The sequence below is a fragment of the Pteropus vampyrus genome, unplaced genomic scaffold, assembly GCF_000151845.1.
Source record: "Pteropus vampyrus isolate Shadow unplaced genomic scaffold, Pvam_2.0 Scaffold104, whole genome shotgun sequence".
NCBI classification, from domain to species: Eukaryota; Metazoa; Chordata; class Mammalia; order Chiroptera; family Pteropodidae; genus Pteropus; species Pteropus vampyrus.
Genome location: NW_011888885.1, coordinates 1,036,425 through 1,061,154, shown reverse-complemented (window position 1 = coordinate 1,061,154; position 24,730 = coordinate 1,036,425). Strand labels below are relative to the sequence as shown.

General features: G+C 41.7%; 1 protein-coding gene across 1 annotated transcript in view; it reads left to right on the top strand.

Moving 5' to 3' along the window:
- Window positions 1–9,304: 9,304 nt before the first annotated feature.
- Window positions 9,305–24,730, top strand: part of ANKFN1 (ankyrin repeat and fibronectin type III domain containing 1) — a 342,813-nt gene continuing 327,387 nt past the window's right edge. Inside the window, exon 1 of the mRNA XM_011365098.1 lies at window positions 9,305–9,604. Within this exon, the coding sequence (XP_011363400.1) occupies window positions 9,305–9,604 (300 nt within the window). The remainder of the gene's footprint in view (window positions 9,605–24,730) is intronic.

Here is a 24,730-nt window from a genome sequence, read left to right as displayed (position 1 = left end):
GGGAAACCAAGTTCAGGGTTTCCCCAGTCACTCCTCAGCTTGTCACAACTTCTATACCTAGTCTTTATGGCTATATACTTTTCTAAGTCCATGCAAGTAGATCACTCTATAGGGTGCAGGGGGATCATTTTTGTAGAATCTGATAGAGTCTACCAACATATTCATATGACCACAGCTGTGGATACATCTAGAACAAGAAGGAAGGAGCAGTCTGATTAATAGGCAAGGTTGTGACATGACCTCTATCCCATATCTCTTTTTCTGAGCAATTTCTTTTTCTATTGTAGTTGTACTCCCAGAGTTCTTGATTCCCTATTGAAATCCCTATGTATACTTCAGTTTCTCTAATCAATATAAAATTAAGAAGGAATGACACAGTTTTGGTCTCTAGGTGTCAAGCTCTAACAGTATCTCATTTTATCCCCACAACAATCTTGTGGTATAAGCTCTTATTATTATACTGACTCTACAGGTAAAAACACCTAAAACCAGAGAGGCTCAGGAACTTTCATGAGGTCACCTAGTTGGCACGGGACAGATTCAGGACCCAAATTCAGATTTATCAGACTCCAAAACTCATATCTCTAATCAATGTTATAGTTTTTTAGCATTTTATCATTTTTAAAGTACATCATTTTGAAAGTGTAGGATTTAATTGAGCTCCCATCAGTCCTGGGAGGTAAACAGGACAGACATTGCTATCTCAGCTTGGCAGAAGAGGACCTAGAGACTTGGGTGTGTGAATGACTCTGCCTAGGTCCCCAGATCAACAATGAAAGGAATATGAACTTCGGAGTCAGACAGGCCTGGATCTGGGACTGCCTCTGACTTTCTGTGTAGCTGTGAGAAACTTACTCGGGGTTTCACCTGTAAAATGCAGCTAATAATACTACCCTATGAGGAGGTTTGTATGAAATACAGTTTGGGGTCAGTTTCACAAAATGTTTAAAAGTGTGCGTTGTTGAGTCAGACTGCCTGTTTTAAGCGATTCTGTGACTTTGAGAAAGTCCTATCGATAAAGTTATTTAACCTAAGTCTCTGTCAAAAGAGTGTAATAAATAGCACTTAGTTCGTGGGGTCTTTGTGAGGTTTAAATAATACAACTCATGTAAAACAATTAGTAAAGAGCAAGTGCTCAATAAATATTAGCTGTTATTATTTGTAAAGCAGCTCACAATGTGCCTGAAGCATAATAGACACAATGCATAACCTCTCTACCACTATATGTTCCGCTGCTCTCAAATGTACAAGTCAGGAAAACATCCCCTTTAGCTCAGTGGAGGCCTCCTTGCCCCTGTGACTTTCACCTGCTCACACACAGACCTTTGGGAGCCGTGTAAAATGAAGGCAAGAGGTACCACAAATGTAATAAACATACAACCACCCACAGGGGCATCTCTCATTCCCACTGGCAGGTTATAGACAGTCTTTTCTCAATTGCCTGTAGCTAATTTTAATACAAGTGCAGCTTTGCTCACTTTGCTCTCTGCCTACACCCTCGGCCTCCTAAGCCCCAGGTGGGATCTGCTCAGAGAGTGTAAGCCCATACCAATATCATCCCGAGCAAAACATAATTAGAAAACGAAATCAGCAGCCACAAGAAGAATGGAATTCTTTCCAAAGCCATGTATCAGGTGAGTGGAGTGTGAGGTTTATGGGTATTTTCATTTGGATTATTCACATCACTGCTTCCCTTTATCAGCATAGAGAATCCAGATTGGGCATCTATCTCGATTCCAGCGTAGGGGTTGGCCAAGTGGGGCTGGTGGGCCCAATCCAGTCCACTGCCAGTTTTTGTGAGTAAAGCTTTGTAGGAACAAAGCCACGCCCACTCATTTACATATCGTTTATGGTTGCTTTGGGGCAGAGTTGACTAGTGACAACAGAAGCTAATTGGCCCACAGGGCTGCCTTCCAGGTTCCCATCATCCTCAGCACTGTGATCGCAATTCCTTCCTCCCACGTCCTTCAAGTCAAAACTGTCCAGTTGTCTTCTGTGCCATAGTGATCTGAAAATTTTTACCTTGTAAAATAACCGACCACTGGACATTTCCTCTTTGGAGCTCTACCAGACTCCCATACTCAGTGTATCCAAAACCCATCATGAAGTTAGCTCCTCTTTCCCCTCACTTCCTGATTTCTGTTGTGATTGGAGGATATTTTGCAATGGTGTGTACCCCTCCCCTTCTCTGCAGTTTTCTTTTTCCTTCTGTTCTTCATCCCCCTCCCACCCGCTCACATTCAGTTCTTTCTACAGGAAAGAAAAGCATAAGTTGGGTTCTTCTGCTGTAGGAGAAGGGAGGCTATTTGATATAGAGTCCCTTGAGTGGGGAACATTGGAAGAAGAATCTAGAGAGAGCAAGGGAGTGAGCCATGCATATAGGCAGAGCAGAGTGCTCTAAGCTGAGGAGAGAGCAAAGCCTCAGCCCTGGGGTGGGCACCTGCTGTGAGTTTTTAAGGAAGGTAAAGGAGGTCAGCGTGGTTGGGTGGAGTAGGAAGGAGAGGAGTGGTGGGCAATGGGGTCGGAGGGACCAGCTTTGTCACCACCCTGAGGTCCAGCTCAGGACTGTGGCTTATATTCTGAATAATTGGAAAGTTGGAACTTAAATTTTAAAAGGATCACTTCGATTTTGTATTAAGAATCAGAATCATCTTTTAAAAGCTTCCCTCTTGCTGCGTAGGTACCAGAGAACCCAATTAGAAGGCCCATTCACAGCCCACTTGGGGACTTAGACCAGGGGCAGCAGTGTGGGAGGTGAGGGTGGTGGCGTTATGGCAAAGTACTGGATAGATTCTGAAAGTAGAGCCAATCACATTTTAAGTGATGGTTTAAATGTGGGATATGAAAGAAACGAGAAACCCAAGATGACTGCAAGATTCAGAATCTGACAAACCTAAGACGATGATGGCTCAAGAAGCAGGCAGTGGGAGTAGAGCTGGATCAGACATTTAGCTTAAGCCATGTTAAATTGGAGATGCATATTGAACATCCACATGGAGATAATGAGCAGACAATTAGACAAATTAGTCTAGAGTTCAGGGCAGAGGTCTACGCTAAAGTCAAGAGTGTATTCCACAGGGTTCAGATGGTGTTTGACAGCCCGAGGTTGGATGAGCATGCTGAGGGAGTGGATGTGGATGGAGAATCGAGAATCAGAGAACCCCAGTGTAAAACGCTGGGCAGAAACAAGGAATTAACATAGGAAACTGAGAAACAGTGGCTTGTGTGGTAATAGGAGAATCAAAACGGTCCTAAAAGTGAAAGAAATGGTACAAGAAGAAAAAGGTAATTCAGCAATGTCAAATGTGTTGATAGGTCACATGAGGGCTGAGAATTGACCATGGCGTGTCAATAGTGTGGAATGTTAAATTTTGTGAATCCTGCAATGTTCCCTGAGAGAAATAAATTATTCGTCCTAGGTAGTTGAAGAGACAGTTTTAGATTGAGACTAATTGTTGCTCAGAAGTGAAGCTAACTTGATTGCCAGCTGCTGAGCAGGGTGCCTGCCCTTTTCTTACCTCCAAAGAAGTGATTTTTCATCAGAGGAGAAACCTGTCGCACCTTTGAGCTGCCAAACCATAAATCTTTCCACCAACTTGCTAATAGTTTTTCTTGCCACCTTTCCTGGTAATCCAGAGTAATTGTTATGAAATATGGGCTTGTTCTGTCTCTCTCAGCTGGGCCCCTCTGTCCTCTGCAGGTCCTAGGGAGAGCAGAGGCTCTGTGTTTGTCACTGGATGTTTGTGAGAAGCACAGAGGATGCTGTTACCAAGAACATGACATTCTGATGAAGCTAGAGGCGCCACACAGCAGCCCTGAAATCTGAGAGCCAGTGGCCCCTCCTTCCCAAAATGCATCAGCAAGATGCCTCTGCTTTGTTGAACATATTTTCTTTTTGGGGAGACAGAAAAAAATGACTCCTATTTAATTATGAGAACAAAAACATTCTTTCGTGCATGCTTTTAGTCATTCCATGAAAATGTATTGAGTATCTGAAGTTGTCCAGTAGAGTATTAGGTTAAAAGTTTGACGACAATGAGCAGTCTGATATATATATCTTATGAAAGTTATATTTAATGGGAATTAACTGAAAGAATATTTTCTCTGGGAAGAATATTGGAAGAGATTAGTCTGGGAACTGTTCAGTAAGTGTGGCTTTGTCTCTCCCGGTCCTTAAATCAGTAACTATGGGATTTTGCCTGCCCATCATGAGCTCTTACTAGATCTTGAAAAATTTAAATAATGCTTACCAAGCCTCTTAAACCCCCAACATGAAATCCTGAAACTTCAACAAGATTCCGTAATGGTTGCAAAAACTGCCTTTGCAAGTTCCATTTCTATGACATACATCTGGGCTCAGGGTCCAATGTCTTGGTATGTATCTAAGTGCCATCTTGCTACACTGGTCACACTTTCTATAATGGTGACTTGTTGTCATAGATGTCTAGTTACCCTGCAGCTCTGCAATGATGCACAGTCAGTGGACATATGCAATCGGTTATCTACAAGATCTAAGTGGGATCAATCGTGGCAGGCCAGTACAAGGCTTCACAAAGTACGTGTGAGTGCCACACAGTGTGCTAAGCACTAGGGACATAAAGTTGAAGATAAATCCCCGCCCTTAAGAAGCCTAAATGGAAAAGGGTTTGAAGGAAAGAAGCATCTATGGCAGATCTCACCCTAGTCTTAGCTTATGAGTGTGTCTTAGTCTTGTGTCTGGCTGAACATGTGTCTTAGTCTTGGCTGCCAGTCACCCAGTAACTGAAAATTGGCAAGTTGAGATCTGATAGGATTGCTTAACAAATTGCTCGGGCAATGATTTCTGCAACATAGTTAAAATCTAACAATTTAATTCCAATTTTCACAGTTTAATTTGAGGAGTGCATTGAGTCAAGTGACCTAACACTAAATTAGTTTAAGATTTCTGAGAAAGTGCAGATGCCTCAATTAATCAACTGGAATTTATCAGATTCTTCCCCTGTGCCAGGCATTGTGCTAAGAGATTTATATTGATTACCTCAATTAATTCACAAACCTCTGAAGTAAGTACTGTTATTATCTTCCATTTTACAGATGAAGAAAGTAAGTCCGAACCAGGACTCAGGCCTGGGATGTCTGGCACCAATCTCCCTAATGTTCCTGATAAAACATTTCCTCATGCAAGACTGATTCAGCTGCATAACATCTTAACATGATGAATGTGAATCCATTTGGAATGGTTATGGACACCTACGGAACTTATTCAGCGGAATAGTGAGGATCAGGGGCGGGAGATAACAGATGGTAGGACACGAGGACCGTATTAGCACAGACAAGTAAGGATAGTTTCCAGACCTTAACTCTAGTCAACTCCTTCGCCATTTTTTGTATACAGTGCTTTTAAATAGACTCCAAAACCCAAATATTACTTTTCCTATCCTTGTGATGAATAATGATAAGAGAATGGCAGGAGAAATAAGATATAAAGTCAGATTTCTACCCCCAAATCTCAATTGGTTAAACAGGGTCCAATTCTGGCAGGTTTCTCTCTTTTACAGGTGTTATTTTCTGCATCTGAATCACCTATTTCATCCCTTTCTAGCTTTTTCCTCCTGGACAACTTCTCATTTTTCAAGGGTCATTTCCTCCAAAGGTTGCTTCCTCCAAAAAGTCATTTATAAGTCCAAGACTTAATGAAGTGGTCCTCCTCTGTTTCCTCCACCATCATAGCATCGTAATTGTCTGTGTGTTTTATTATATTCTGTACTAGGTTATGAACCCCTTTAATTAATACAAAGACTGTGTTTTACTCCTCTTTGTATACTCAAGTATGTAACAGGATGCCATATATATTTATGTACTCATTAAATGAATGAAAGAATGAATGAATACATTCTGAGATAGACCAGGTGGGTTTGGTCTACTTATAACAGAGTCTGCCTGCTTAAACTTAGTTATCCATCATTTCCACCCTTGCAAATGGAAATAGAACCCATGGTCTAACGAAAATTTAAACCTAGAAGAGGTAACAGAGATAAGCTAGTCCAACCTCTTCTTTATATAGATAAAGAAATGAGGACCAAATGGACTGAAAAGCTTTCCCCAAAGTTGCCCATATGTTCAGGGACAGAACTGGGAATGGAACTTAAAATTTACTCCCTAAGCCAGAGATCTTTGCCACTTCACCAGCATTCTCCCACAGTGAAGGATCTCTTAGAATACTGCCCCGTGAGGATAGCATGTCTTTCCAATGGAAAGATTCTCTACATTAAGAGATCCTCAGAGTAACAAATGAAAGCTTACAAATGAAAAGTGAATTCATTTTCAACATATTGTTGAAAACAATTCACAGAGCCTCTGGTCCCTTGTAGCTCTCAACCACCGCTTCTGAAGTATGTTTCAAAAATTCGATTTCTCCAGGGCATTGTTTTTTTGTTTTTTGTTTTCTGTTTCTCAAATAATTTGGTGCACAAAAGAAATTTTAAAAGTGTTAGAGTTTACAAAGACATCTGCCATAAGGAAAATTCTCATTTCAGCCAGAACATTGATTTCAATAAATCTATTCAAAGAAATAAAGCGACTGTTCTTCCCTTTGGTAGAATACACTTGTAGTTCACAAAATATTTTGTTGATAGAAATGTTAGCAAACAATGACAGCCATGCAGCCTGAAGCCACTGAAATGTAGCATAAGTCCCAGTAGTCACTAGAAATTAAAACATTGCAGTAAGTCTACAACAGTTTGCATCACACTTTAATAGAGACATGGCTGGTGCATTGGAAAGAAAAAGGGCTGTGGAAGCAGAAATATCTGCTTAAGTCCAGCTATATCATGTGTCAACTCTGTGACTTTTGATAAGAGATTTTATCCTCTTAGTTCCATCCATCAATTCAAGAAATATTTAATGAGAACCTACTTGGTGTAGGCTCTGCTCTAGGCAGTGTACAGCAGTGAAATAGTTTTAAAAGCCTGCTGTCGTCAAGCTTACATTCTCATAGGGAGATTCCTTGGGAGACAAACAACATGCACAAAAAATAGGAAATATGTAGTATGTTATTTGGTGGTCAGTATTATGGAGTTGGGAGAAAGGGGCTGCTGAGAAGAGAGCGACTTTACGGTGATCAGGGAAGGTGTCGCTAAGACGATGACATTGAAAAGTAGGTGGAAGGAATGAAAGAATAAAGCAGGTAGGTGTATGGGGTTACAGTGCTCCCAGCACAGGAAATGGCAAGTTCAAAGGCCCTGGAGTGGGTTGCATGGTATGTTCAAAAAGCAGCAAGAAGGCTCTATGTCTAGGGCATTAGGAGTAATGGGAGAATAATGGGAGATGGCCTCAGAGGTGTAAGAAGAGGGGAGGCAGAGGCCCTGACCTTTTAGGACCTTGAGGCCAATAAGGACATTGGCCTTTTTCCTAACTGAGATGGGAAGCTTTGGGAACGTTTTGAGCAGAAGAGTGTATGATCTGGCTGCAGGTTTTAAAAGGTCACACTGTATTGACAAGAGACTGCAGGAGGGCAGGGGTGGAAGCATACAGAACTGCTAAGAGACTACTGAAATGCCCCATGCAAGGTATTATGGTATCTTGGACTAGGTGAATAGCCATGGAGAAAATGAGAGGTGGTCAAACTCGATATATTTAAAGGTAGTGCCATCAGGATTTGCTTACAGACTGCATGTTGAGAACTGAATGAGTCAATATGTTCGTGTAAAATGTTCGTGTAATGCTGGTACAATTTATGAGCTCAAATGATAGCAATTCCTTTATCTCCCTTCTTATTGGTTATTGTTAATTACTAACATTCATCAAGGATTTGTAGTACAGCAGACACTGTGCCAAATATTTGGCACATATTCCTTAGTGTATGGTCCTTCCATGTTTATGGGATCTTATTGAGACTTTCTAAGCTCTTAGAAGGAAACTGGGATTTAGTTGACTATTTCTTTTCCTCCCATCTTCCTTTCATATTTTAAAAGGTCATCAGCCTCATGGGAGAAGACTTTATTGGTAACTGCTCTGATCCAGGCTTTTAACATTTGTTCATTCACCCTGATTCACCTGGAGAGCAGTGGCATGTGCTTTGGACCTAAAAGTGTATTTTCCACCTAATATTCTTTGTAGGGAGCATGATACACAGGGCAAAGACATTTGCTAACCCTGGGTCTAGTTTATGTTGGCTCCACTGAAACTACTTCAACATGGTAGAAATCACCCCAAATAGTAGCTGGCATTCGTTCAAGCTCTCGTCTTCTGCTTTGCAGGGGAGTGGGGAATGGAGGGTGAGTTGGTAATGACCAGCCCCTGAACACCGATGCTCTCAACTGGGAAAAGAGAAGTTAGTACTAGATGCCTCAGAGGTCTACTCAGGCATTAATGGTCTGGATTTTTCTCATGGACACACTCTTGTTTACTCTTTGAAATGAATACAGACGTCCCTACTGAGAATCCGCGTATCAAAATCTGTCAGTCGTGAGAAATCTCAATTCTCCTGAATAAAGAGCTATAGAGGAAGTAGATTTCTATTCTGTTCTTACAAGTCTGTTTATAAGGGAAGCAGTAGGAGTCAGTGTCTTCTCCTTCCTGGGCGGCTTCGATTGACCAGTGGCTCATGTCTGAGAAATGGACCTCCAAGCATTCTGACATACTTGAGGCTTACGCAGATTTGTAAAGTATCATAATCTGTTTCCTCTGAGGAAAGAGTTAGTTACATCGACCACTGGAATGATCCTGGTATTTTATCGTACAATCACCAGATTCTTCATTAAGAGATGAGTCCCCGAAGTGAACAAAAGACTACTACAGGGCGAGGGATCTTTATTCCTCCTGTGGGGTGCCAGCTTTGTGACATGCATTGAACTCCACAGTGTATCTATACCATCGCACTTACTTCTTGCAGCTCTCCTTCAGAGTGAGTTTGTTTTCTCTAATGTGCAGACTCAGAAAGGATAAGGACTTTGCTCAGATTCATACAGCTAACAGATTATGGAGCTCACACTTGAATCTAAGTTGACGTAAATGTCTGTAAACCTTGGTCTGTCTAAAACCTTGAACTTTTAACCACCAAATGACATTACCCCCCTTATCCATTTCAACAATGTGGAACATGTCCAAAGGGTGGCAGAATCCTTCTGTGACACTGTACTTTATAATGCCCATATGGCTTCACCTGGAGTCATTCTGGAAGTTCTAAGTTCATAAATAATGTCCCTTCAACTTGGTTAGGCTCACAGTGCCAGTAGAAGACAGATGATCTACGGCTGTGCGTGGTATCATTGCAAGCTAATGTGTTACCTCGTAGTCTTGGGTTGCCATCCCCTGGAGTGTTCTCATGCGATCAGTTGATCAGTTGTCAGTTGCAGGTCTGTTGTTTCTCTCACCAGAAGCCCAGCCAGTGGAAGATGACAGCCCCAAAGCCCTGCCTGTGTTAGGGGAGCTGTCGAACTCGGATAATGACATAAACGAGTCAGCGTTCATCTGGGGAATCTCAGACAAAGCAGCCCAGAGGAAAACCATCTCTGTCGATGAAGGTTTGTTTCACTTGCAGCAGGAAAAGCAGCAGAAGCAGCAGCAGCGACCAGAGCCCGTGCACAGGCTGGGGAGAGGTAAAGGGAGGCTGAAGCTGCCACATGTGAGTAGCATTTTATGATTTCTCGGCAGCTGGGAAAGGAATGCTGGGGAGGGGGCTTGGCCAGGAGGTGGGCTTGCGTGTGTGGGTTGGGGCTTTGTAGCTGGGGTGGGAGGGATGGTTTACATAAATAACAAGTGCCTTTGGGATCTGCTCTCTTCTTCCAAAGGAGGTCCAAGAGTGTGCCCACACACACTTGCATTTTCTTGCTGATCTTAACAAATGTGAGCAGCAGGTGGGGAATAGTTTCTTATTTTTCCTCATCTTCATCCTTGAGAGTGAACTGCATGGCAGAAAGATGCCCCAGCCTGAGAGAGCTTTCCTGAGCGGGAGGACTCTCCCAGGGGGTTTCTCTCCCAAGTTTCTCTTGCAGCTGTGCGAGTCTCCATTCCTTTGCCATCTGGCCATTCCTCTGCAGGGCATTTACATCCCACTAGCCACAAAGAGGCGAGGGTGACTTTTGTATCTCTGGTTCTCAGCTCGAGTCATCTGTAGTAAACAGCACCAAACCCACAAGGTTTAATCTCTCAGTTGAAAGAGTTCAGTGAGCACAGCCCTGGCATGGAAAAGCATGGGCTCCGTTTCATGCATCTTCTCAGCCCAGGGCAAATAAGTAGGTCTGTCAGGGCTGACAGCATTGATGCCATCTTGAACTTTGGAAAAGTTTTTTAATGGCTTTTTTTTTCTTTTTAAAATTAAGCCTGGAATTTACTGTGAACATCAGATAGACTGAAGCTGAAAAGGGGCAGGAGAGAAATTTTTGCTTTAAAGCACTTGTGTAGCTGGCATCAGGTTGTCTTAGAGTAGGGAGCTGGTTAGTATCTTTAGGTTATTGTTACTGATGCTAAATAATGTGCTGAGTAAAAGTACACCTGGTCATAAACTTGCTTGTATTCTGGTTATCAAAAGACATGGTTATTTCTCACCCTTCCTTCCTTCTCTCTTTTGAAGCTTTGATGTGGCTGAGCATGTTATGCTGAATATTTAGATGCTTGAGCCCGTGAAGTAAATGCGTGCAAGTTCATCTTTCACGAAGGAGTGGAGAAAGGAAGAAAAGGAGGGAGTCAGGGAGGGACGCTTAGCTTATCCTAAGAGCAGGCTTTGAGCAGCTGTGCATAATGAAGGTGGGGGCGTCTGAGAGACTTCATGCTGGGACCTGGCTGGGAGGAGAGCAGTCAGCCGATGCTTGGATGCAGAAGTTGCTATGGGGTGCGCGTGAAATGTGAACCAGGGGATGGGCTTCACGGGAAATCCTCTCACTGAGGCATAGCTTTCCAACCTTTCTGATACTGTGACACTTCAGGGTAAACAGATGAGGTTGCTCAAAGCTGGGGATGAGTGGCTAGGGTGCTCAAGTGGCCAACCCAGTGGAAAGGGTTCAATAGTCAGGGCATCACACTACCTGGAACTCATCCATTGCACAGTGGTGTGCTTTGGCATACAGGTTGGGAGGATCTAATTTAAGCAACCCTGAGAAAGCCATAGAAATGAGTCAAAATGAATAATTTGATGCCTATGCTTTGTTGTTATTTATTTTGCCATTACTAGTAACAATGCATTGTGGAAACATTACATAGTTTTGTTTTGTTTTGTTTTTAAGACTTTCTCCTAGTCTTACCCCTTTACTCCCTCTGGTTCTTCTTATGCTCTCTCTCAGTCTTTGTCCAAGTATGCCTTTTCGACACAAATGTAACCACAGTCTAGATATATTCCTTTTCTCTGCTTCTTCCCCCAGTATTAATTGTGGCTGGATTAAATGGATTAATCCCTTAAATGGATGTGCTGTAATCTGTTTAGCAATTGTCAGCTATTTAAATTGCTTCTAGTTTTCCCATAATTGTAATGCCACTGTGAATATTTCTGTGCATAGAACAGTTTTATTTCCCTTTCTTTTAAATAACAGAAATTGAAGGGGGGATGAATTTTCACTGTTGATATTAGTGAGGTAAAAAAATATGAACATTTTTGTGGCTTTTCCTACCTATTTTCAAACTGTTCTCTGAAACATATTTCTGTTGCCCAAAACCATCAGTAATATGGCCTAGATAAATATCAATTCATTTTGATATTATTTTTATCTAGAGCTTCATGCACATTAGATTCTTTATTCTTCTCTCTCTCACAACACCCCTCCCCCACTCCACCTCTCTCTAAATTTGGAGTTATAAAAAGGTGCTGGTTTAAGCTGGCTTCTGAGTCCTATTAAACTGGGCAGTATCATTCTCCCTCGGACAAGCCTGCAGCTTCTCAGGTTCCCTCATTTTGCCAGCGCCTCACGTGAGGAACCCATGTTCAGCAGCCTCCCCTTTCCATCTCTGCGAGGGGTGAATGAGGGAGGGGGAACATGCTCTCCATCCTGTACCAGGGTGCCCCAGAAAGATGAGCAGCGGACACAGGAGGGAAAGCCAGCCTAGAATTTTGTTCAGACCCTAGGGCTCAATCGCACAGGTTCCTCAGGCCCATTCATTTTCCTCCCCTACCCTGACAGAGCTGGCATAGAGGTGAACTCACTCCTTGGACAGTATTTGAGGCCGAGACCTGACGATTGGGTGGGAGGGGGAGCCCTTGGGAAGGTGAGGACTAGCTAAGCTTATTGTGAGAAAAACGCAGCATGTTTTAGGGTCTCCACTGCTGTCTGTACTTCTCCCAAATGCACAGCCTTTCATGATGGAGGTCAGTCAGGGCCGCATGCCAACTCTTATCAAATAAGAGCTGTAGAATGTTTCCTTTTCAGTTCCTGCTTCCTATGAGGACAGTTTTATCAACAATTTATTTGTTCTTCTATATCGTCTTCTCTTGTATCACATCAATTTGGAGATTAAACTGTGCAGTTCTGACCTCCTGTGTGGCTCACCACAGATTGCTTCAGTGCTAATCTCTTTTGTTCATTCCATAATTATTGGTGCAAAGGCCGAGAGTGCCCAGTGGATGCCGCACAGAAACCCAGCATGCATTTGCCAGCCATGACCTACGTCAAGTAGGAAATGACAGTATCTTGGGAGCAAGATTTTCCTACCATATATAAGCAGATGTGATCAGTGTGGGGTTTTTTAGGAGTGTTACTCACTTTTTCAGCCTGCAAGGGCTTAATAGAAGGAGCACTGATTTACGAAACTGGTGGCCCACTGGTACATTTGAATTCAAGTAGAGGTGATGGGGCAGTGATCTGAGAAGGAAAGGTAGCCTTGCTGCTTCAGATGACGGGCAGATCAGGAGAAATGGCATGCTCAGAGTTTGCTAGAAAACTTAAGCTTTTGTCTGTGAAGGAGAGGATGAGAGGCTTTTAAATTATAGTGCACTAGTTTAAAAACACACTAGTGAGGACTTCCCATTTGATAACATTCCTCATTCTTTATTGTTTATTGGTTTAAGATCTAGCTTTCCTGCAAGATTATTCTCTGGGAGAGCAATTGTAGTTTCTGCTTTATTTATTGCTGCATCCCCAATCTTTTGCCCAGTAATAACAGCTTCCACTTACCTGAGGCTTGCTAAGTGCCAGGACATATTTTAGGTGCTTCATCTACATTAGTGCATTTAATCCTCACAACAATTTTATGCAGTGTGTGCTATTATTATTCCCATTTTACAGATTTAAAAATTGAGACACAAGGAAGTTATGCTGCAGGGTAGATGGAGCCATGTGTTTGAGGCCAGGGGATAAAGAGGAGGTATTGAGAAAAGAGCTGCATGCCACTTGAAAGTGCCAGGACCACGGTTTGAGCCTGAGCAGTCTGCAAGTCTGTGTTCTTAATCACTGAACCATCACCTCATTTAACATTAGCTGAGGAATGAATGAAAGTCTAAAAGAACTTTAGAACAGTATTGTACCGCTAAAATGGACTACAGTAGTCATGACAATGACAATGCTGATGATTTTTATAATGAAGTGACTAACACTGTTTACTATGCACTTTTGACTGAGGCTTTGTGCATACATTTTTAGTTAATTCTGAGAATGACCTTATAAGATAGCCACCATCCTTATCTCAGTTTCACCAGTGAAGATGCTCTGAGATGTTATACAATTTGTCCAAGGTCACAGAACTAGTGAGTCTGTTATCTATGACCGTACCTCAGTGATGTACCAACAAGTTTGCACTGGATCGAGGCTCAGACCAGTCACAACAAAGGGTGACTGGGAAAGCAAAGGTGGGCTCAGTGGTCTCTCTCGACACAGGGTTGTGGGATGGCTTTTAGAACCATTCTCCTCTGATGCTGCACAAAAAAACTTGGCTCTCAGGCCATGCTTGGTCCCGCCTCAAAGGCAAGTTCCTAAAGGAAGAAGGCTCTGAAAAAGTAGCACTGTGGGGCCAGACACTGGTGCCCTTGTAAGGAAAAGCAAGAATTCCAGCTGAGGCCCCTCCCTTGGTCAGCATCCTAGACCTGCACTGTTTCGAGTGATAGCCATCAGCCACCTGTGGCTGCCGAGCTCTTGAAGTGTAGCTAGTTCAAATTGGGGTATGCCATACGTGTAAAAATATACAACAGATCTCAATGGCTTAGTATTTAGAAAATGTAGGGTATCTCAATAAATTAGTATTGATTACATATTGAAATGATAATGTTTTGGATATAATAGGTTAAATAAAATATATTCCTAAATTTAATTTTATGTTTTGGTTTTTTTTTTTTTTTTTTACTTTTTAAAAAATTGTGGTAAAATAAACACATTTTTTAAGATGAAATTTAGTATCTTAACCATTTTTAAGTGTACAATTCAGTAGTGTAAGTGAATTCACATTGTTGTGTGACCAACCTCCAGAACGCTTTTTATCTTGAAAAGACTGACACTATACCATTAAACAACCCCTCATTCTTTCCTTCCTTCAGTCCCTGGTAGCCGCCCTTCTACTGTCTGTCTCTATGAATTAATTTGACTCTCATTTCTAGGTACCTCATGTAAGGGAAATCATGCAGCATTTGTCTTTTATGACTGGCTTATTCCACTAAGCGTAATACCCCTTAAGGTTCATCCACATTGTAGCATGTGTCAGAATTTTCTTCCTTTTTACCTAAGTAATATTCCATTGTATCTATATACCACATTTTGTTTGTCCATCAATGGACACTTGAGTGCTTTCACCTATTTTTACTTCTTATTGCAAATTGCATATGTGCTTTGCATTTGTGATTTATATTACATTCCTATCGGACAGTGCTGCTCTGAACTTATCTCTCTTCCTCAATAGTACTTCCTTCTTACAAAGCCTCTGCTACCCTTCACCAGATGTTAGTTTGGCCTCCTTCTTCCCTCTTCCCTAAGACCTGAGCCAAGAATCTTAGTTCTGTTGAAGCATCAGAATAAAAATCTGTGAAACCGTCACGTTCTGCAAAGTTTTCTGTAAGTGAACAAAACTGTGATATATCTCAAGGAATATTCCCTTTCTCTATAGTACATAAGTAACAGGCCAAATAAATTGGGACTGAGAAGAAAAAGTTTTCGAAGTGAGTTGGTGTTTTTAAAAGTCAGCAGCTTTCCTTCACTCACAGTCTAAGAGTGAATTTCATTAACAACCAAGCAGAGAAGAGTTCAAAACCAATAAAACATAAATTCAGAGAACAGATCTACACTAGCCTCTCATTTCTGAAATACAGGTTTCATAGAAAGACCTGGTTACCTAGAAACTCAAGCATGGAATATTATCAGTGTCTTTTGAATTTCCCAACCCTTATAGGATAAAATTCAAAAGCCTTAGCATGGCACCCAAGGCCTTTCAACTTTCCAATATCCTTTTCCACCACTCCCCAAGGCCTAAGATAAGCGTTATTTATTAGTCCCCAAATATACAGTGGGCTCCCAGGCCTCCCAAACTTGATAATGTTCTTTACGTCAGCCTGAGAGGCCCCACCCCATCTGTACACACTTAGTGAAACCTTACTCATTCTTTAGGACATAGTCAAAGGTCACCCCATCTGTGAAGCATCCTTGACCCCAGTATTCATCGAAGTCCCAGCAGGAAATAAATGGCACACTCCGACAAGTGGTTAAAGGATGTTACACAATGGGACTATTTTCAAAGGTGAGGCAAGATTAAGGGAAACCAAAATGGGATGGTGAGATAGGTAACCCAAGACCAGCAAATGTTGGAAACAGTAAGGAAGGAGCAATTGCTGGAACATGGTAAGACTCATAAGAGGGGCCTCCAGATGGAGGCTATGACCTTTCCTAGAATGTTACAGCACCTGCTGACCTGCAGGATGACAGGAAGTGAGATCTCTCTCTCTCTCTCTGATGTCCTCCCATTGACTGAACCCATCTGGAAGCCAGAGGTATGCATGCTCAGAGGACACAGTTCATAGAGGACGCCTCCAAGAGCACAGAGCAGGCGGGAGAAGGTAGAAAGTGTATCCAGAGGTGCAAACAAGACTGTCTAGCACAAGCCACTAGCACAAGCCCCTACTGCATCTCCAGAAACATCCCTTCCCTTCCCAAGATGCCTAAACAGTACCGTTTATACTGTAAGATAATGCTTATCATATTGTACTTGTATACTTGTTTACTTAAATGTCTTTTTCTCGACTACACATGAGACATGAGCTCTTTGAAGGTCAGGCTCATTCCTCTCATTCATACATGTATTTCTAATACCTAGCACAAAGTACTTGGTAGCAAGTAGGTACTAAATAAATATGGAGTGAGTGAATCTGTTCCTCTATCGCATTTTTCTCCTCTAAAACCTCCTTTGGAAACTGGACAACCTATAGTGACTCTAGATTGGACATTTCTCAATGAACTGTATATATTTGATTAATATCCTCCTTCTTTGAATCCCATTTAGGGAGCTAAAATATTTTGAATGAATGATTCCCAGTGACTCATTATGCTGTAATTGGTGGCACATTAAGTTGTGAAGAATTGAGGAACTTGAACTTAAGTGGTAGGAATCGACAGTTGGACCAACCATGAAAATAAGTTTGTGTAGATCCCCAGGAGAAATCAAGCAGAGGTTTGAATTAAATCAAGCAGCAGAAAAAAGAAAGAGAGAATGAGAATTAGAGAAGAAAGAAGGAAGAAGAAAGGAAGGAAGGAAGGAAGGAAGGAAGGAAGGAAGGAAGGAAGGAAGGAAGGAAGGAAGGAAAATAAAAGAAGGAAAGAAATTATATGTCTTTTCCTCATGGTCTTTTCAATTGGATTTCTCATGCAATCTACGTAGTTTGGAGGAAAAAGCTAAATTTAATGCTTTGAACCTAAAGTGACTCCGATGAGAGTTGGGGGCACAGTGAGAAACACCAACCAGGGCAATGGAAAACAGAAGACTGAATGGAGACGGGACATTCACACTGACTATGAAGAATGCATTCAAGGCTGAGGTTGGTACAGCCATGCCCAAGGACAAGGTTTTACTGGGCCAATTGGCCTCTTAACCAAACCAGTGAGTGAAGACACATCTCTGAAGTATCTCTCACTCTACCGGGTCCATTTGTAAACTGGAGTTTGGAGGTCGTATTAGTTTCCTGTGGCCACCATACCAAGTTACAAAGGAGGTGGCTCAAAACAAAAGAAAGTTATTCTTGGTTTCTGGAGGCCAGAATCCTGAAATGAAGGTGTTGGCAGGGCTGCGCTCACTCTGCTGGCTGTAGATGAGAATTCTTCCTTACCTCTTCCAGCTTCTGGTGGCTGTAAGCTTTCCTTGGCTTGGGGTTGTGGAACTCTGGTCTCCGCACTCATCTTCACACGGCCTTTTCCCCTAGATGTCTCCTCCATGTCTGTGTGTCTCAACTCTCCCTTCCCTTTCTTTCATAAAGACACCAATTATTGGATTTAAGGCCCACCCTACATCCAAGATGATTGCATCTAGAGATCCTGAATTATATCTGCAAAGGCCTTATTTCCAAACAAGCTCACTTTCACAAGTCCCGGGGGTTTAGAAGTGCACATACGTTTTGGAGGCCACTGTTCAACCCCCTACAGAGGTCATGCTCCTTCCGTTAGTTGGCCTCATTTCTAAAGCCAACCTCCTCCTTCAGTTCACATTCTCTCATATTCCTGAGTCTAGGATCTTGCTCCACGCATTATTTCCATTTTCTTTTTTGTATCTTTATCATTTTCAACCTGAGCCTTCTGTTCAGTCTACAAATATGCTTAGTTCTTTCCTAAGCATAAACGAACCACCTTTACCGGCTACTTGAACCAACTGAGCAACTCTTCAAAAAAAAAAAAAAAAAAATGCAAACACATATACCACACCAGATTAAAAAAAACTACCTGCTTTTGGGGTGTATGAAATGTCCTAATAGCAGTCTGTTGTTCACCCCTGCCTCCCTGGTCAGTGGAAGACCCAGTGGATGGGATTGGACACATTGATCCTCTACCTTTATGACACCACCACACTTCACAAAAGCTACCCCACCACCACCACTCCGAGGAAAGGCCCCCTCCTCCCTTTTACTCCAAACATTTCTGTACTGACTTTTGTTTTCATCACAAAAACAGCCTTTCTGAAGTAACCAGGAAAGTCCAGGTTGTCCAGCCCCGTAAACTCTGGTTCTTTTGGGTCCTTCTGATCCTCTTGGTCGTTTCTTCCTACTCGAAGTTTCTTTCTTACTTTCAGGTGTCAAATTAGGGCTTCCAAAGAAAAATCTCCCTCAGTGACATCCTGCCCAGCTGCTAATGGGTTATTGCCTAAACCTAACATTTATTGTATTCTTTCCCTTCCATGACACGAGTTAATGTTTCTTTAAAAACTTATTTAAAGCAAAAGTAATATTTCCAAGCACCTGTCAAGAAAAGAATGGCTTCTTATTTTTAAATAACAGAATATTTATTACAACAAAAATACTATATCCATCCCCAAGATAATGTTGCATCTTTTAATAGGTGTGAGCCATCCAGTCTTAGACATCACCTGGCCTCAAGAAGGCAAACAAGACAAGGTCTCAGCCCAGTGCTCTACAGTTTCATAAAAAATGGATTTAGACTCTGACCACAGTGACTCCCACCACCTTCTTTCTATGACAGGTTTTATAGTTTCTGCCAAACAAGAGGCCTACCATTCACAGTGGCCGCTAGCCATTCACTAATTGGTCAGGCTGTGTGCATGTGGCTGTGGCCCCTCCAGATGCTGACAGGAGAAGAGGGGTTATGAATTCAGCAATTGTTCAGACTCCAGACGGCAGGAGAGCACTCTGATTGGCAGCTGCTCTCCTAAATTTTTAGTTTTAGTTGTTTTCTTAGAAAGTATTCATCAAGATTTTCAAGGCCATTGGAATAAATCTGTATATAGTATTCTGCTGTAAAATTGCAACTCCATCTATACTGGCAATTATGTCTTTTCTTATTCCTAATATTACTTATTTGTCTTTTCTCCATTTTTTAAGACCATACTCTGTCCTTTATTAATTTTTTACATTTTTTGTTCTTGACATTTAAAAAGAAAATTTCAGTTACAGTCAACATAATATTATATTAGTTTCAGGTGTACAGCATAGTGATTGGACATTTATAAAACTTATGAAGTGATCACCCCAATAAGTCAGTCTAGTGCCTGACACCATACGTAGTTACTACGACATTACTGACTATATTCCCTTTGCTGCACTTTAAATGCTTGTGACTGTTTTCATAACTGACAATTTGTACATCGTAGTCCTTTCCCCTTTTTCTTTTTCAATTAATCTTTTCAACAGACTAACGTTTGATTTTACTGATTAATTTTACTTACCTATTTCATTGGTTTAGTTTCAAACTTTTACTGATATGTAGTATACATTAAGAAAGAGCACACAATGTTAGTGCATTCATGTAATCAACACTAGGTCAAGAAACAAAATGGTACCAGGGCAGCAGCCTAGAAGCGCCCACATGAGCCCTTCCGATTAACTACACATCTCCAAGGGTAGCAATATCCTCTCTGAACAGCATAAGTTCATTTTGCCCGTTGGTTTTTCTGCTTCCTATACAATATACTCTTATGTGTCTGGTTTTACTTATTACTATGGAAGGTTTCTCATCTGTAACCTTCATCCGTGGTGTAACACGTTATCAGTACTTCATTCCTTTTTATGGCTGAATGATATTCAATTGTGTGGGTATGCCACAATTTGTACATCCATTCATCCATTGGTGGACATTTGTGTTGTTTTCACATAATTTTGGCTATTGCGTATTTGAACATTTATATCCAAGGATTTGTTTACTTTTTTTTCAATTTGGGGGGTATATACTTAGGAATGAAATTTCTGAGTTGCATGGTGATTCTATGATTAACTTTTTGCAGAACCACTAAACTTCCCTCCTGGTATGGTAGTACGTTGTTAGGCTCCAGGAAATCTCTTGTTCAAGATGGGGTACTTGTCATAGCTTAAATGTTGTGCCTCATGGCCAGCTACAAACGGTAATTTAGCCTCAGTCTGATGCCCCTGATGAGTCTCCTTTCTGGATAAAATGCACAGATTTTGTGTCCCATGAGAGGCGATGCTATTAGGCAGGCCACAAGTTCCTTTTATCTCCTGTGGAGTGTGTCAACCCACCTGGCAATGGAGGGGCCAGATGGATAATCTGTTGGGACATAGACTCGGTTACTGGTTCCTGTTGTGTGATCAGTGAGTCTCCATTCCAGGGAACTGCCACGTGGAGCAGTTCCCCTCTGATACCATATGAACCCTGATGGCTCAGGCAGCACTAGGCTCCCTCATGCTTTCCTGGGTTATTTTAGGAGTTAAGTACAACAGATTTGGGTTGGAGAGAGGAATTTGCCAAAGAGACACATGGGAGTGGCAACCCCTGGAACAGATGCCGACAGCTGGCGTGAGATTTCAGAGGGCTGCCCTACTCTGCTAGCCTGAGAAAACAGGAGAAATTCCAACTATTGCATGATATCGTCTGTACCTTAGTAGCATTTGTTTTTAAACTATGGATTTAATTGCTGTTCTGTTGGCTCCTATTTCTTCTTTCCCGAAGAAAAATAGAATCTTTGAAATTCCCATGAAAGCACGTTCAATTGCCATTTCTGTTCCAACTTCAAGACAGAATTATCCCTAATAATGGAAAAAATAAAATAAAAAAGCTGTTATTAAGGAAGCAGACCCAAGTGTTGCTTTTGGAGTCAGTAAAGAGAAGAAACAAAGTATCTGGAGGGGCCCAGAGACTGCAGCAGATTAACAAAGTCTGTTTGTACACATGCCAATAATCCTGTACATTTGTACAGCACATTATCATGTGCAAATCCCATTCACAAGAATTTGGTCAGGTTGGCAGAGCAGGTGCTAGTAGGTTTCGCTTTGCAGATTAAGAACTCCAGATCAGAAAGGATGGCAACTTAACTGAGGCCATAAAGCTAGCAGGAAACTACCCAGAGCGCAAACCCAGTGCTATTTCTAGTGTATGAGAAAAAGTTAGTGATCATCCAAGGTGTTGAGGAAATAAAACTTTGGAGTCACGTAGAATCTGGTTCGGGCTGTTTGAACTGTGACTCAGTCACTGACCAGCCACACAACTTCCAGCAGCTCACTTAGCCCCTGATCTTCATATTCTTAATTTGCCTCCTCTGTACAAAGGAGCTAATGATGGTTATAAGATTAATATGAAGATAAAATGAAATAACATATATGGAGGACTTTACATACTAGCAGTTGTTGTAGCTTTCCTGCCCACATTGGAACATGCTAGCAGCTTTTAGAAAATCTGTTCCCTGAACATCTTCGACCCTTGTTCTTTTTCCCCAGAGTGTCCTAAATTGCACACGCTCCAGCCCCCAAACAGAGATCTTCCAAATGAGAGGATATTACCCTTGACTTAAGAACAATGGGGGTACTTTGAGAAGAGGGCACACTTTGTAGTCAGAGGGTAGGAAGAATCGATATTCATTATTTAATTGGGATAAACATTCATTTGTATGTACAGCCATCAGGAAGCAAAACCTGATCAAAGGCCCATTAGTCACAAGGCTGGCTCTGCAGAGGGCCACTTAGTTAAGGGAGCGAATTTAACATGAAAGGGAAGAGGGAGCCGGAACACTGCGGCCTGGTACACTGTGCATTAGTGATTATTTTGGTTCTAGTTCTGCACGCTTTCTCTAACAAAGAGTAACCCGGACCCTGAAAGCTGACCGTATCAAGCGCCAATGGCAGGCATGGGGAAGGGGTGGCTTTTTATCTCCTTGTCAAATTTCTGAATTGGGCAAACTTGAGAACAAGACTGAGAGGCAAAAATGCCCTATCAAATTTCACAGAAAATGGTTCCCAAAGACAGAAGTAAACCCCTCAGTCCCTTCTAGGGCTGAACAGAGCTGACTGCCCTATGTCCGCTGCAGAATTTAGAATTTACTAGATTTTGGAAGGGTCATTCTGTCTGGATCTCTGAACACTCATGTTCCAAAAGCTCTTGTTTTTAATAGGAAATTCTCATTCATGACAATTGTAATATTAATGATAGTATTTATATCATTATGGTCTATGACCAGACAGTGTGAGACACAAATTAATAAGCATTCGTTCAACACCCACGGGGCACCAGGTGTGGCTGCTAGGAGGGAGAAGTATTGCAGAAGTGCATGGAAAGATAAAAGATTTAATTTATTTTTCACATTTTGTAAGCACATTTGCATTATGCAAGTGTTCACCACATTTGCATAATTTGCTAGTTGAATGAATAAATTGACAATGCATTGTGGGATTGCCTTCAGTATGTGGTGAGGATATAATTGCTGTTATTGTTACAATTACCCTCATTTTATGAGTACTGACTATGAGGAGGTACCACAAGGGATAGTGGAGGGCAATGGTTGAGAGCACCAACTCTGAAGCCACATTGCCACATTTAGATCATGACTTTGCCACTTGCTAGCTGTGTATCTTTCAAAAGCAGCTTGAATTATTTGTGCTTCAGTTTCTCCATCTGCAGAATGGAATGGTAACAATAGTACTTGCCTTATGGTATTGTTATAAAGACCAAATGAAGTAACACTTATAATGTGATTGGAATCCTTCTTGACACAATGTAATAATATATACACATGTGCGTGTGTGAGCACACACACACACACACTGGGCAATATGCCCATTTTATACACGAGAAAGCTGAGTCCTAGTCTCAGGAGCAAGGTAAACTTGAAACTCAGGTTGTTCTTGCTTCAAGTACATTCTCCTTCCACAAAGCCAGCTGTGCCTATAATGAACACAATATGCATCCCTGGAGGGCCTGAAGATGATGCATAAGGGATGGTAGGGTCTACTTTCTTCACTATATATTGTAATAATAAGGCGAAGTCCTCTTGTGCCTCATTCTGCAGAAAGAAACATGTCTACAACATATTATACTATCCCATCCTTCTGCAGCTGGAGATCATCACCATTACCAAAAGAACAGTCTCTGCATAAATGTTCAAGGACTCTGACAAAGTAATTCAAAGAGATTTCAACCTCACTTCTAATGTACCTCTTCAGTTACCACTCTAAGGAAATAAATGCAACCTCAGAGATGTGTTTTGAAAGATCAGGCTCTTCAGGTCCCACTCTAAACCCATTGTGGAGATAGTGGGGCCTTGAGGGCCTGTGGCCCCTGGAAGATCCTAGGAGCTGAGCTAAGCTGATCAAGAGGAGAGTTTTACATGGCATCAACAAAGCCAGGACATTCATTGTGGTGAGGAGAAATTACAATTAAAGAGAGAACAAGAGATCAAGCTAGAGAATCAGTATAAAGTGCCCATTCTGAAGAGCAAGGAAGTAGAATGGAAGGCAGGTCAAAACTCTGAAGCTAAGATAAATTGGCATTAGAGAGCAAAGCATGAGGCAGAGTGGGGTGGGCAGCTCCAGTAGCCTGAGCATGCTGTCTAGAAGCGGTGTGTTCAGTTGCCTTTGGTGCTTGGAGGCTTGCTTAAAAGAAGCTATGCAAGGCAGGAAACAATCAAGGTCCTCTTGGTTTATAAAAGCAATCTCTAGAGTTTGAGTCTAGTGTGAATTAATCTGATGTAGAATTTTCTCCTCAGTCTTATAACAATGAGGATACCTTGAGCAATTTTCGAGTCAATGCCACACATTAAAGTCATATCCTTTCTCAATTACACTAGATAGGTAATTTGAGACAAGCATTGAGACAAGAAAAAACTAAAATCCTGTTGAGTAAACATCATCAGGTAGCTTTTCTCTTCAGTTTGTCACCAACCTATCATTACATGAATAAGAATTTCATTGGTCCCAAGTGAAAGATTTGATTTCTGAGATAACTCTAGGGTTGTAATGTTGCAGTCAATGGAAACAAAATGATCTCTGCTAAAATTCTGCATTTGTGTGGTATCTCTTTGTTTCTCAACATGGAAGTAAAACATTGATCCAACACTGTTGAGGAGTAACCAGCCAAGGAAATTCATCCACACAGACCAAATTATTTCAATAACTGTGTTATTCGACACGAGTAGATCATATTGGGGCGAGGTGAGACTTTGCCTTGTGCTGGCCTTGGTCCTGAACTGGACCAAGCCATCCCTACTCTATTGGTCAACCATTGGACTTTGCCATTTTACTCATTGAGGGTAATAGTAACTCTTGAATTCTCCTTTTCAGTGCTTTCCCCTTGAAAGGATAAAGGAATAAAGAAGTTGGGATTTCAGGGCTGTAGGACTCTATGAACAGGGAAAATGTGCCACATCATCACACAGGAAACCTGTGGAAGGTCAGTCTGTGAACCTGACCCAAGCCTGTCTCCTAAATCTCTCAAATACTTGGCTTTACCCTGCTTCCTCATAGCTGGCCTGCTCTTGTCTTTATTCTTGCTATGTCATATACTTGTATTTGGTTTTTACCTTCCTGGTACTCTTTGGACTGGCCTCCTGTTTCCACATTTGGCTTAGTTTTTATACTTTCTTGAAAAATTTTCCTCCCCTTCTCTGCCTAACTCACTGGCGACTTTGACAACTAATTTGAATGCTGACCTCCTTCCCAGTTTATACCTCTTCCCTACTCTTCGGGTTCTGGAACCTAAATGCGCTGGTAATAATAGATGTGCTCTCTTTTTTAACTTCGGGTTTTTACTACATTTATGTCTTGGTGGTGTTTCCTGTGATACCTTCTCTAGGTCCCAGGCATTACAAGTTGTGACTCATCCTTTAGCTACGTGCCAGGCACTTTGTAAACACTGCACTAGGTACATCATCTTGTTTAAGTCTCACAACAACCCTCAAGAAGCAATTATTG